Source organism: Cibotium barometz, chromosome 1 (genome assembly GCF_041138505.1).
Source record: "Cibotium barometz isolate CiBa-2024 chromosome 1, ASM4113850v1, whole genome shotgun sequence".
Lineage (NCBI taxonomy): Eukaryota > Viridiplantae > Streptophyta > Polypodiopsida > Cyatheales > Cibotiaceae > Cibotium > Cibotium barometz.
The window spans coordinates 78,214,919-78,228,632 of NC_141046.1; the positions used below are offsets into that span (position 1 = coordinate 78,214,919).

The following is a 13,714-nucleotide window of genomic DNA, read 5'->3' on the forward strand; positions in this document are numbered from 1 at the left end:
TACAACTTGGCCTTAGCTTACACACAAATGCCTTCTACTAATATATAGGTTCTACATTCCTCTTAGTTTATAAAAAAATGAAATTTATGATTTTGTGAATTAAAAAATCTTTTTTTATATATAATTCTATGATTTTATTTTGGATTAAAAGACCCATTAGCTTGAACCCACATGGTATAGTTACATATTTTTAGGTAGCCCCCAAGGGTAGGTTCCGTGTGCATAATTTAATGGTGGACATTGTCTCAAGGGCTATTGATGAGGACCAAGCTAAATGGGCCACAAAGTGACATTCTTGAAGATGAGTTATCTAGAAGCCTTCAAGGTCTTGAGTAGGGAGAAATCCTTGGTTGTTCTTGTCTAATTGTATATTTCTTGCTTGAGTTTTGGGATCACCTCTATTGGCGTTTAGTGAAAGAAGACTTTAAATAGCAAGGATTTGGACCTAGCATTAAGAAGGGCTCATCAAGTTAATCCATAAAAAGAGGTGGCTCTTCTAGGTTATTTTCTCATTGGAGTACCATTCTCTAGTAGTACGTTTTTGTGTGAATTGAATTTTCACCTTCCATTCACTCCCTTGTGGCATGCATGTGCGTGTGTGTGTGTGTGTGTGTATGTGCATGTGTGTGTGTGTACATGTGTGTGTGTGTGTGTGTGTTATGTGCATATGGATGTGTGTGTACGTATCAGCATGCGTGTGTGCATACGTGCATGCCTATACATGCATCATGCATGCATGCATATGTGCATGCCTCTATGTGTGTGTGTGCATGTGAATGTGTGTCCACATCTATACAATATGCATACGTGTGTGTGTGTGTGTGTGAATCCAAGGCTACTAAGTTAAGAAACAAGCCTTGTCAAATTAACACTTTGCATGCGTGAATGCGCACGCACGCGTTTGTGTGTGTGTGTGTGTGTGTGTGTGTGTGTGTGTGAGAGAGAGAGAGAGAGAGAGAGAGAGAGAGAGAGAGAGAGAGAAATTAAATGTAACATTAAGATACAAGCTAATCCATTTAAAACTCCTAGGTCAAAATTTCATCTTGTAAACTACATATTATTTTATGAATGAAAAGAATAGAATAGGCATATTATTTATTTAGCAACTCACATCAATTTGAAATTGTACAATTAATAGCATGTGAAATATCTTATAGATTTCTTATGGTGGTACGACCTTATCATATTTTCATGCTAGATAAAATCTATTTGAAATTTGTATTGTATGGGGTAATAGAAACTATTATTGATGAGTGTCTCAAAGATATGTATCTCAATCCTTGAATGTTAGCATGCATGTGCTAAGAGGGGGATGTATTATGCCAAATGTGATGCATATATGCATTTTAAATGAGAAAGCAATGTATCCATGGAATTTGATAGTGAAAATCTTGGCAACATCATTTTATATCGAAGAAAGTCAAAGAGGACCTTAAAGTGTATTGTTGGAGGCTTGGGTTGTTAAAAGTATATGGGCACTTACAATTTTACATTTGTTTAATTAGCTAAGTTGTGCGTGTCATTTAAAAATCATGTTTTGTGTTTTGTATTTGTTATTTGCCCTTGGACTATATTCGCCCAGTGATTGAAGGCCGAAGAAACCCATTCGATTTCTCTCACTAGATGCCTCATTTGATTGTTTATGCTATAGCAAGAGATTTTTGGGCATGAACATGCAAAAGACACTCACTGCTGAGAGAGAGAGAGGTATTAACGTCGGTAGAATGCAACACGAGGGCAGATACGACCAACGGTGAGAGAAAGAACCATCGCGCGCGCGTCTTAGAGGCCTAGGCAATCTTTCTTGTCCAAGGGCCCGCCCGTTGTGGTGGTCCAGGATTTATTTATAAAAATCCTTAGAGCTTTTTCCAGGTGTGGAATAATGTTAACGGATGCATTGCTCATGGTCGAAGAGTTATACGGATCGATTGATAAAGGTTTATGATGAAGAAGGCCCAAGATAAAGGGCATTGTTTTTCTTTTTATAGGGGCGCAAAGGATCCATTGATAAAGGCGCATTGTTTTCTATGCACGCATGACCTTATCCCAGCTTGGCATTTGTGCGCGCAAGGCGGTTAGCTCTCGTGGCACGCCGCACGCGGCACAATGCGGGGGCCACATGGAAGACGGAGATGTTGTATATATCAGTGCCGTTTTCTTTTCTTTTCTTTTTTTCCCATTCGACTTTGTATGAGAACCCTAAGTATCAGGTGCCTCCAGCTCTCTCAGCTCTCTTGTTGCATGCTGGCTCTTATATCTATCCATGTTTTGGAGTTTAGATCTCCGCTCTACACACCTTGATCTCATAGCTCCGCGTACATACATGCTGTCGACACTCTTTACCTTTCTTCCCATTTTTCGTTTCTCCAGTGTATAGACACTGCAGGTAGTTTCCAGAAATTAGCAGAATCACCAGCCTCTTCTGCAAAAAGAGCTCAAGGTGTGCAGCTTCCTAGCTACAGCCATGCGGATAAGGAAACGAGCGGCTACTGGGAAGCAGCAGCTAGACGTTGCTGGCGCCGGCGTAATCGATAACGGAGGCTTAATCTATGCTGTCAATCCGCCCAATTCCTCCTCTTCTAGTGATCTCAAGATCCTGCCCTCTTTCCTCTTCGAGTCTCAGACTTTCCGGCATGATTTTCCCTTGGATTCTAGTGCTAGCGGGACGCACGGCCAGCCTGCAGCAGCAGCACCTCCCGCAAGAGACGAAAACTTTTGCGATGCTACCACTTTCGGGAGATCATCAAGTAGGCCTGGAGCCTCGATGGTGGCCAAGGGGAACCGCAGAGCCAGGATAGATATTGTGAGTGAGATACTGCAGGCAAGTACGAAATGTATCGACAAGAGCTCTGAGCAGCTAGAGAGTGTCATTAGAGCAGGTGATGGGGTTGAATTTCCAGGCTTCAAAGACGATAACAGTGTGGGATCTGCAGGATGCAAGAAAGATATTCACATGGGACGATCGTCAGATCTGGTTGTGGAATCCAAGCTGCCCGATGATAGTGTGAATTCTTTGGACGGCCACATGAAGGTCCTGCCGTTGGAGCTCATACTGAGCTGTGGGCCACCAGCGAGGCCGGTCCGGAAATCCACAAAGAAGAGGGTAACTCATCAAGGGCTGGCTAGCTGCGACAACACACTGAAACGTCGACACAGCAGCAGCATGTCGAAGCTGGAAGAGGAGCTGGAGCAAGACGCGGATCAGGCGAAAAGGAAGACGCTGGAGGGGGGGCATAGCAGACCGAGCAAAGTGTTGCAGGAAGCACAAGGTCTTACCTTACCAGGCTCAAACGACCCCAAGGTCCATACTTTAATCTTTTGTGCACCGGAGTAGGGTCTTTGTTATTATCACATATTTGTTTACTTCTAATGCTTAGTCTTCTAATTATGTACGTTAAAATATTATGCCATTGTTCTACTTACAAATACTGGCCACAGCTTCATCTTCTATGGTTATCCCTAGGTGTACTGTACACAGCTTGCTACACGCTATCAATTTTTATATTTGCTCACAGAACAACGTACTCCAATTGGGTGAACTCTCTGTCTACGTCGATGAAGCTCGAGCCTAATGTTTTTTCCACTTCTCTAAGCCCAACAAAGATATGTTTGCCCCCTTTGACCCAGCGCTTATATTTTCCAATAATTAGTAGCCACCCTTTCCACCTCATTTCACGACACCTCGCAATTCTGTCCAAGGTCAGCACAACACAAATCTAGCAGTAAGATTAACACTAAGCAACATCCCATATTCTGATAAGGCTTTCTCTTTTGCAAACCCCCCCCCCCCCCCCCCCCCCCCCCCCCCGCCGCCCTCCCAGGGATCGTTGAAAAAGCAGCATGCATTTGTTTTAAACACCACTACATTAGTCGAGAGCCTCACTTCCTATAAGACAGTTCTGGTTATTCTTCAGGCCACACAGACACGGTCGTTCTTGAGATCAGCCATCACTCTTGCCTTGGTAGTTTGTTTGCAAGTGTGCAGTTTGATGTCCTAACTATGAGAGTAAAGCAAGGGGCAAGGACGCCTGTAGGACCCGGATTGATTGGACTTCTTAGTGTTAACAATCTAATCTAGTGCTTCTCTCTACTCAAGGTCTCTTAAACCTACACACCTGACTACCACAAGGGATACTACCCATCCTTATTAGTAATATTTTCATATAAACAAGGTGATAAGCTCCTTTGCTTGGAGTGAGCTTGCATGCATAGTTGTAGTTATTAGAAGAACCACATGAACAACTTGCATATTTATTAAGTTAAGAACCTTGCCTTGGAGATGACTTGCATTGTTGTTATGTCCATCGTACCTAATGTCCGTCATCTACAATGGGACAAGCTTTATAACAAGCTAGGGTCCACAGTGTTGTTGCCAAGTGATTGCTGCAATTGAAGGTGGAAACGTGAAGCAAGCCCTTCATGGGTGCGTAGTAGTGTTGCCAAGTGATTGCTACAATTGAAGGTAGAAACGCGAAGCAAGCCCTTCTTTGTCTTTAGGAACCGACACAAGCGCCCCCACACCTAAAGAACTATCAGTGATCGGGAGATCTTTCCTAGACAGACTCTTGCACACTTTTTTCCTATCCACACGCTTGCACAATTCTTACACACTGCGCACATGCCTTATGCCTTTACACAGACGCCTTACTCCCTTACACACAGAAGTAAGAGTATCAAAATTTTGTTTATGGATCTAAACCCATCACCTTGGGCTTGACACATTCCCTCACTAACCTTCGCACCATTTATATGCTCGTTACTGCAATTCTTTTTCAATGGGTATAAAATTTGGATTTTCTTTCCCGATGCCCCAAAAAATTAGTGGTTGTGAGACGGTGCTGGGTGCTTGGGATCCATCCATCCCTTCATGGCATCTAAATTGCGGGTGGAGCTAAGATGTCTGGCTGAAGGAGATTCTCATCATGTACCCATGGTTGTAACACTTTTTTTTTGGTTCCGATGACATACATGCATTTGTCCTCCGCCTTAGTGTGCATCTCTCTCAGACTTTATATCCTTGTGAGCGTCAGTAGGTGATCCGGGGACAGCAACCATGCAGGGAGTATTTCATTATAAAAAAATAAAGTACATTATCTTCACTTCATTCTCTTATAAAGAAGCAGTTATAGTACAGCGGGATTACTTGCTGTTCTTTAATTTGCGTAGCCTAATTGGTCATCATCAATGATCAATGAATTAGATGATCCACAAGGTCATACTACTTGGTTGAATAACTTTTGCAGGATTGAGGGTAGCAAGTTCCTTTACAAATATTGCCCTCGGCAGCTCTGTCAGAGTTACTTAGTCTACTTTGTGTGCTCGTGTGGTTGTCTTACTGTGACTGAAAATATTTGGGGCTTGCAGTTTGCTATTTTGGAGAAACGAAAACGCAAAAGGGAGCACAATACAATCAGGTAATTAGTTTGAAAATAGTTAAAAACCGATTTTTCGCCTAGTTCTTTTTCTTTTCAGCATTGGGTGGAAGGTGGTATGTTAATACTTATAGAGCTTAAGTTGGGTTACGGTAATCTTCTAACAACGTGGTTGTTGGGGATGGATGGAACAGGAATGGTTTCGCGTGGCTTGTAAAAGGTGCGTATTAAGACGTTGGAATCGATATATTTGGTATTCATCCTTTTCCAAACTAATTATGCCCATTCGATCTGGTCCTTTGATATTGATTACACACAGGGCATAGGAGGGTGCGCTCTTTCGCTGGGCGAGGCCAAGGATCACGCATGGTGGGCACTGTTGGTGGTGGTACTGATCATCCGGTGTGGGCGGCGTTGGAGCACTTACTGGTTGGTGCAGGTCGACACCCCGCCCGAAAGACGGCGGCCAGCTGTAATATGAGCGAAAAGGAAGCTGATTTAATTCCAGAGCAGAAGGAGGGCATTGGCAGTAATAATGTGGAGGCCAAGAGGGTGAAGAAGAAGACGATGGCCATGAAGAAAAAGGTGGCCAAGGACGCTGACGTTGTTACGAACGCTACGTTGTTCAACGTCGGGGAGTCCATGACGAAGAAGACGAAGAAGAAGTGGAAGAGGGATCAAGAGCTCCAACTGGTGGTGGGACAGAAAAATAAGGTGAAGAAGAGGAAGCGATCAGCAGAGGTAGATGAGGAACACGCGGTAGTGTTGGAGCGGTGCAAGAGGAAGGATGGTAGGGAGTGGCAGTGCAGAGAGCCGGTGGTGGTGGCCGGGGACAGTTTTTGCAAGTACCACATGCTTAAGATGAAAGAGAACCACGCCAGAAACGCAGTGAAACTCATTACGAGGAGAAAGCCATTAAGGAACGCAATCGATGAACTAGAGGGAGGACTTATAGTGGCAGGGGAGGCTGATCTTCAGGTTGTAGATTCTTCCAGTGGAGTACATGAGCAACAAGCGTCGAGGCCTCATGTGGAGCATCAGCTAGTGTTAATGAGGACGCGGTGGCGGAAGAAGTGTAAGCCCTGCATCAGGCGGCTGCAAGAGATTCAAGAGCGCGCCAAGCCGGCCGTCGTTGCCGCCGGCGACGACCACACGGAACGGGAGGCAAAAGAGAACGCCTCCCCTTCCACGTCACTCGCCGAAACGCATGAGCCACCTGGTCCTCCACATCATCGTCTGCCGCAGTGCCTGCTCAACACTGATCCCCGTGACTGGAGAGCCGACTTACCGTAAATGTGTACTTCACTTTTGGGTTTGAGAATACCTTTTTAAAACAAGCAAACAACCTTTAGAGTTTTATTTATGTTTTTTAAAAAAAATTGTGCAACTAATTCCTAGTTAGTGAGAGGACTCCTCTCAAGGCCTTTTATCATCATGCAATAGCTCTGTTGTTAAGGTGTTTGGTTGATATGCCTGAGGTTATGGCTAACCTCGAATGATGCTACCTTGTAATGTTGCCGCGAGGGTTCGTGTGATTTATGTTTTTTAAAGTTTGCTTCAAAGTTATGTGTGCTATATTATTTTAATTGGGACTAGTAATCATAATAATTATTGAGCACCAAGCAATGGCTAATTTGGACTACAACGAGACCACGTACTATCTATTCCCACTAGTAGAGAGCATTCGAGCATAGTTCGAAATCAGCTCACACCCTCCCCCTTCCCACATCACAAGGTGTGGGATCACATAAATGAACCTCTTGCCTCGTTTTTTTAAGCAAAACTAAGATTCTGCATTATGTATAAATAATAATTCATCAAATGATGGCAGGACAACATATTTCAAGAATTGCAACCATGAGATTTAGCATGTCCATTGAGAATCATTCGATCAATAGCATGTATGCGTACGATTTAGCTTTTCTATTAATGATAGTTCGATGAAAAGTGTGCTTCAAATTTTTTGTAGATAATTGTGTGTTCTAATAGATTCAGGAGCGATATAAATTACTATCACAGAGAGATGAACACAAACCAGTGGACAATGGTAGAAAGGGTGACCTAGATCGATGTACTAGTCCTCACACGAAGAGGAGCCCACCTTCTGGTGCATATACTTCGACTAGATGTCCCTGGTAGCCTAAAATTTTGAAGGGAAACCCCAGAATCACTGTTTTATTTCTTTGTGAATATATTGGAAAGACATTCTACTACTTTTTTTAAAATTATGCCTTTCTTTTTAAAGGTAATTTTTTCCTAGGAGCTTCACCTAAAAATATGTAAGTGGAGCACATGAGCTCATCAAGAGGGGTATATTAATTTAAAAAAGTTACATAATTATATATATAGAAGGGGATTTTAAACCAAATTTAAAAAAACCCTAAGTTTATGTAGAAAAAGGGTTTATTTTATTCACAAAAGTATGTAAGTGCATGGGATATTTTAAATACTCATTAAACGCACGTGATACATAGGATTTCGTCATAGTGCACCCTTTGAGATTTTTTTTTCCACACTTTATCAGAAGTATAAACCCCCGTTAAAAGGGTATTGTAGTCTTTTCTTTTGTGAACACTCTTCTTTTGTTTGGAAGGATAAGAGATGGGACCAAATCTGTAGCTTGCTGAATAGTGACTGGGAATAGGCTAGATGTGAAAGGAAGTGTTTTTGTAATTAGCTCTTGTAAAAGATTTCTTTTAAGTTACTAATGTAGTCTTAAAATTCTAAGCATGGCCCTGTAGCTTGGGGTGGCAAAGTTCTTGTCTATATTTGTATATTCTTATACATGGCAAAAGGAGATGTGTGGCTACCATCGCAACAAATAAAGTTTCCTTTATCTTGACCTTTTAGTTGAGGTGTTTAGACCTTCCAACACAAGTGGCTACCCAGACATAAGGACACACGGCACCTCTTTGACTTCTTGCAAAGCAGTGAAGCAACCTCGAGAGTTGGATGTCCCACTCGATCACATCAATATATGAACAAAGGGATCTTCTTTGAAATTCTTGGTTAAGTTAACATGTTTGGACAAGGGTAGACTACCAATACAACTTATTTTCCAGCATCTGTTGGTCCGTCATAGTGAATTGGGCCTCTATCCATCTACTACAAAGCCAAATGGCCTATCATTTGGGCTAGATTGAAAGCATGCCTTACATAAGCTAAAAGATAGGGTAGAAAATAAGAGCCTATTGTCATGGTGTAAATTTAGAAGCATTGGCAAATAAGATTTTTCATATATATGACAGTAAAGAAACAATGGATAAATCTTTCAAAATTTCTATCTTATGTGCTTACATGTAGTAGATTTTTGGCAATTTATCTTCATAACACACTCAAAACTAGTAAGTATTGGCGATTTTTAATAATTTTTGTAGAAGATTTTCCTTGTAACATAGCCGAATACTTTTTGTGTTTATTCACACTTTAGTTATTGTGATCCTAATTACGTTAAGGAACCACCTTTATAAAAAAAAAACACATGTTATTCACACTTTAGTTGATGGCTCATTCGCCGACCTCCTACCACATAATCAACTTCTTCACTTGTTGTCTTGACCTTGTTACACCCCTTCGGAGTCTGTGCCCCTCCAAGCTCTAGTTCCTTGTCTCTATGCATCCAAATCCTAGCCCTTTCCAAAGAGAGATGAATGCTTTAATGAGAAAAGGGAGGCAATAAATATGCGGACTTCAAGCAGATGTAGCTCCTGCTCACTATAATAGTGTTAATACATACACTTCTTGGTAATTGTGTTCATCTCTCTCTATGCAGCTATGGAGACTTACAGTCTCTAACAAGGCTACCTTGGTTCTCTCTAAGCCATCACATGGTATCATCGCTTCCTCCTGGTTTCCTCTTGGTGCTAACACACTCTTTAGCCCCAAAGCGCCCTTTGTGGTCTACAGCCTCGCTCCATGGAGGCTCAAGACGTTCCAACTCTCACTCCAGAGGCTCTCTCCATTCTTTTGTCCCCTATCGATAGCCTAGACGTTCCAACTCTCACTCCAGAGGCTCTCTCCATTCTTTTGTCCCCTATTCGATTTTGCGGATGAAGAGGAAATCACTTGTTTTTTGGCATCCCTCCTCCAAACTGCACACATCGAATCTGGTGGTGATACCTCTGGCCCCTTCGATGGGGCGGGTGACTCAGACGGGCATGGTGATACCAAAGCGGTCTGCATAGGCCAGCCCCTTCTGCTCTTCCTAGTGCAATAAGTACACCTACAAACCTTGGAGACACACTCTGCTGTCCTACAACTTCAGCACTTCAGCCGAAGGGGGGTCCTTGCTCAATTTTCCACGGACGACCTCATCACCTCGGGCATCTCCACCCAGCCCTCCTCTTATCTATGCATTTCTCTCTCTACGCACAGCAAGAGGGTTTATTCTCTGTTTCTTTCAAATCCTTTCTGGTTTGCACTTCGCAGTAGTAGGAGATTTTCTCACGGTATGTCCCTCCCTCACTAATAAGTGCTCCCTTGCTTTCTCTCTCTCTCTCTCTCTCTCTCTCTCTCTCTCTCACACACACACACACACACACGCACACACACGATGCAATAAGAGACGATGGTGTCTGATGTTATGGGAACGCTTTGATGGGGAGGTGGACCAGCAGAGCGGGAGTTGAAGGTATCGAAGGTGGGCCACCAGAGCAGTAACAGGTGGACCGTGCCACGTGGGAACGAGCAGGAGTGCGGATACTGTACTGCCGCGTCAGAAAAAAACCGTCCTTGAGTATATTTTATTCGGGAAAAAAAAGGACCAATCAATGGTCTCAGAATTTATGATTTAGAGATTAAGACTAATAAATATCTTTAATAAAGTTTATAGGTTAATAATTATTTTATATGTTAATTAAAAGTGACCTAGATATGAGACGAGCAAAACGAGTAGTCAAGTGTGGGATATCGGAGTGGGGGCGGTACTAATATTAACTCCATGCGTGGTGGGCACATGCGCTCGTACACGTCGACGAGAGTTCGACTAGGTGGGAATTGCATGCTTGGGATGGCTTGTCTTTGGCGACATGGGGTGGTAGAAACTGTGACAAATGGGGGGACTGGGAGGCCGACAACCCGGAAGAGATGAAGCGGCTCCGTGAAGAGGAAGGTGGTGAGAGTGCGAGGAAGAAGAATGTTCCGGATTGGATGAATGCAAAGCTGAGTGCATAGGCTTAGAATCAAGGGAAGAAGGTATGCTTGAAGATCAACCCTGAGTTGATTAGGAATCAGGTCGGGCTCTTCTCTCTGTGCAGCTTTATTATCTTTTGTCTTGGGAGACAGCCTTCTAAGGTTGAGGTTGGCGCGAGCCGGGCTCCAAGAGGATGTTCTGCATGATAAGGTGGTCTCCAAAGTCTCTTATCTAGGCAAGGCATTAGGGAAAAAGGGAGCTCATTTTGGGACCTTTTACGGTTTGGAAAAATAAGCTCTCAACCAGTGAACAGAGGGCCAACGTAACGTTGGAAATTCACAAAAATAAGAGAAAATAGATAAAAGAAACAATATTTTATGTAGGTACAAGCGTGCTACATTAATGTGGAGATTGGTTTTTTATTCTCACAAGATCTTTGGACATGAAGATAGAATCTAGTCTGACATTTTCTCTGACAAGGGCCTTCCCGCTTCCACCTTCCTTTAAACTTTGAAATGTTGTGCTGCCTTTCCTTCGAAAGGTCTACCATTCTACACCACTGCTCTTCTTTTCCAAAACTGCTCCCTTGATCCTGTTTGGCTTAGAGTAAGATGTTTCTTGTCAACTGTCTATCTGCCCACTTTCTCTTTCTTGAAACTTCACTTTGTTATCTTGTTTACATTACTTTGCTGTGGTTACAGATTCACAAGGTCTCCATGGTGAATAAAAACTATGGCCGTTCTTGTGGAAGACGCTCTGTGGATGATAATGCTATGAAGGCAGAACTATACCACACATCCTTACCCCGTCGACCTGCTTCTTCTATTTTTTCGGTAGAGAATTCAAGTACAGTCAAAACGGAAGGAACTTGGGAAAGGTTTAGTGTTTCGAAAGGAGCATGGGTGCTCATGCAACCTAGCAAAAGAAAGAGACCCCAGACAAAAAACATTTTCTTGGCATCATGGAAGGGAAGAGTACGAGATTTTAAAATCACCAGAGGGAAGATATCGGTGAAAGAAGTTTTGATTCAGCATGTGTACATGCATAAAGAACTTGTCTTGCGAGACTATCCAAATGATCTTCCGCAACATAGGCCTAATTGTATATTTTTCTATTGTGGTTTTGTTCTTTATGAGGTGTATGGATTTTTAAGATAAAGCTTTCTTTCTTTGCTTATTGACATTCTTGTGTTATTTTATTTCAGATTTATACCCTTCATCGTATGAGACATGGCAAAACATCGATTGTATTTTGGGATTTATAGATGTTTTGCATGGATCGATAGGAGAACAACAATACCAAGGTCGATGTGCAACAGAGCTAGCTCAATCCGGTATATTTTTTACTGATCATTTTTATCAGTTTTTGCTGGACAATGCAAACACACATGGTGTGTTAAGAAAACAAGACCTTTCGGCATGGAATTCAGTGGATTTGCCTCTCCACATTTTAGTGTTACAGAGGCATATAGGGCCAAGCTTTTCAAAGCCTGTACAGAAAGCTCTGAGGCCCAATATTGCCACAAGGATAATAAAAATTTCTTTATGCATGCCTCACAGTTTTTGTAGACTTGTTTAATACCTTTCCAGTGAAGGTTTCAAAAACAATGTTCACAGTTAAAGCAACAAGTCTGGCATGCATGCCACAATTTTTGGATAAAAGGTTGGGATAAGAAGACATGTAGTTCAGTGTTTTGTGAGGTTGTCCAATCTTCTATGCAACTGAAGTACATGGTTGCATCACAAAATTTCATTTTTTCTTTTTATTATAAGCGCAGTCGAATGCTAGGTACAAAACTAGTCCCAATGGATCAAGATGAAGAATTCATTTGGTGCAGAAAATAAACTTCTTGATATTGATGTTGTTGAGAATGGTGATGTGCTAGTCAATATCTCATTAAGACAAAGTTGCTCCCTAGCTCAATTGCGCAATGACATTCTATTTGAGATAGAAGGTTCTATTTCAAAGGACTTTTTATTTATCTACAACAATAAGAAGGTATACCATGTGACTTATCCTAGTCTCATTAAGCACTGCTATTAGTTTACTTTACCCTATTGTTTCATATTGCTTTTTTGCAGGTGCTCAAAAGAAGAGAGAGTTCAATAAAATGCAAAGACATTGAAAATTTGAAAATTGAGATAACACACAGACTCCATAAACAAAGGTAATATATTCAATAAAGTAGAATTCTGTACAGAAGTGTTTAATTATATATGTAGAACATATTCTTGATAACAATTTTCTATTTATCTACAGGCTGATCTAGAGGCTGCTCTACATGGTCCAAGCTCACCGTATCATCTTTATTTGGAGAATCTATTTTCTGCTGCTCCATCCTATCGTGTACAGTCTCTTGGTGCTGCTCCATTGTCTCCTCTACTGCCCCTGGAGCATCTGTTTGTTGCTGCTCCATCATCTCCTCAATAACATCAGCAGCAGCAGCAGGTCCTTGTTCTTGTGGCTTCTCCTCATCAGCACTAGGTCCTTTTTCCTGTGGCACCACATCTGCATCATTTGTGTCATCAAGGTGTATGACACCTTCTCGGACTTTAGAGCTCTCACCCAACTCGACAGTAGCTGGTACAATAGGTTTGGGGGAGGCATACTTCAAAAACTTCCAAATTATATCAGCTCTGAAACTATATACATAGTTCGAGCTGAAGCTATCTTCTCTCATCTGCAATGAGATATGATGATTTAGAACACTGTACCAATATCAAATTTTTTGAAGCTAAATGAAAATTATTTTTTCTTACAAGCTCTGGCTGTCCTATCTCAAAATAGCTTGAAAGTATATATTTGGCACTAATCAGCACTCTCCAGCCGCAGCTACTTGAATCATCTTGTTGTGGTGTCTGGATAGTTGGAAAGATATGTTAGAAACTGTTAATATCTGAACAAAATAAAATTATTCAATAAGTTCAAAGGCATAGCAAGAAATAGACATCAGTAGAGGAAACAACTTTCTACCTCTAAATCTATTGGCTCTATTGAATCCAAAAGATTGACATTAGGAGGACAGTGATCCAATGCATTTAGAAGCCTTCTAATCCAAAAGATTGACATTAGGAGGACAGTGATCCAATGACATTAGGAGGACAGTGATCCAATGCATCTAGAAGCCTTCTAATACAACTGCAATACATATAATTCAGTTAGTGTGCATTAAATCCAAATAATGAAGTTTAAAGTTAAAAATAGCACACAG

The 13,714-nt window shown here is 41.8% G+C and overlaps 1 protein-coding gene across 1 annotated transcript; it reads left to right on the forward strand.

Moving 5' to 3' along the window:
• Window positions 1-2,153: 2,153 nt before the first annotated feature.
• On the forward strand, window positions 2,154-6,939 carry LOC147642456 (uncharacterized). The gene is made up of 4 exons (XM_086806794.1): window positions 2,154-3,301; window positions 5,365-5,414; window positions 5,567-5,592; window positions 5,692-6,939. The coding sequence occupies exons 1-4, from the start codon at window positions 2,465-2,467 to the stop codon at window positions 6,663-6,665; spliced, it is 1,887 nt and encodes a 628-aa protein (XP_086662920.1). The 5' UTR covers window positions 2,154-2,464; the 3' UTR covers window positions 6,666-6,939.
• The last annotated feature ends 6,775 nt before the right edge of the window (window positions 6,940-13,714 follow it).

What these genes read in the sequence shown, in the direction of transcription:
- LOC147642456 (XM_086806794.1), top strand. Translation starts at nt 2,465, where the DNA reads ATGCGGATAAGGAAACGAGCGGCTACTGGGAAGCAGCAGCTAGACGTT. An exon ending in AGGGAGCACAATACAATCAG is followed by an intron (nt 5,415 to 5,566) that starts GTAATTAGTTTG and finishes TGGATGGAACAG; the next exon opens with GAATGGTTTCGCGTGGCTTG. An exon ending in TTTCGCGTGGCTTGTAAAAG is followed by an intron (nt 5,593 to 5,691) that starts GTGCGTATTAAG and finishes GATTACACACAG; the next exon opens with GGCATAGGAGGGTGCGCTCT.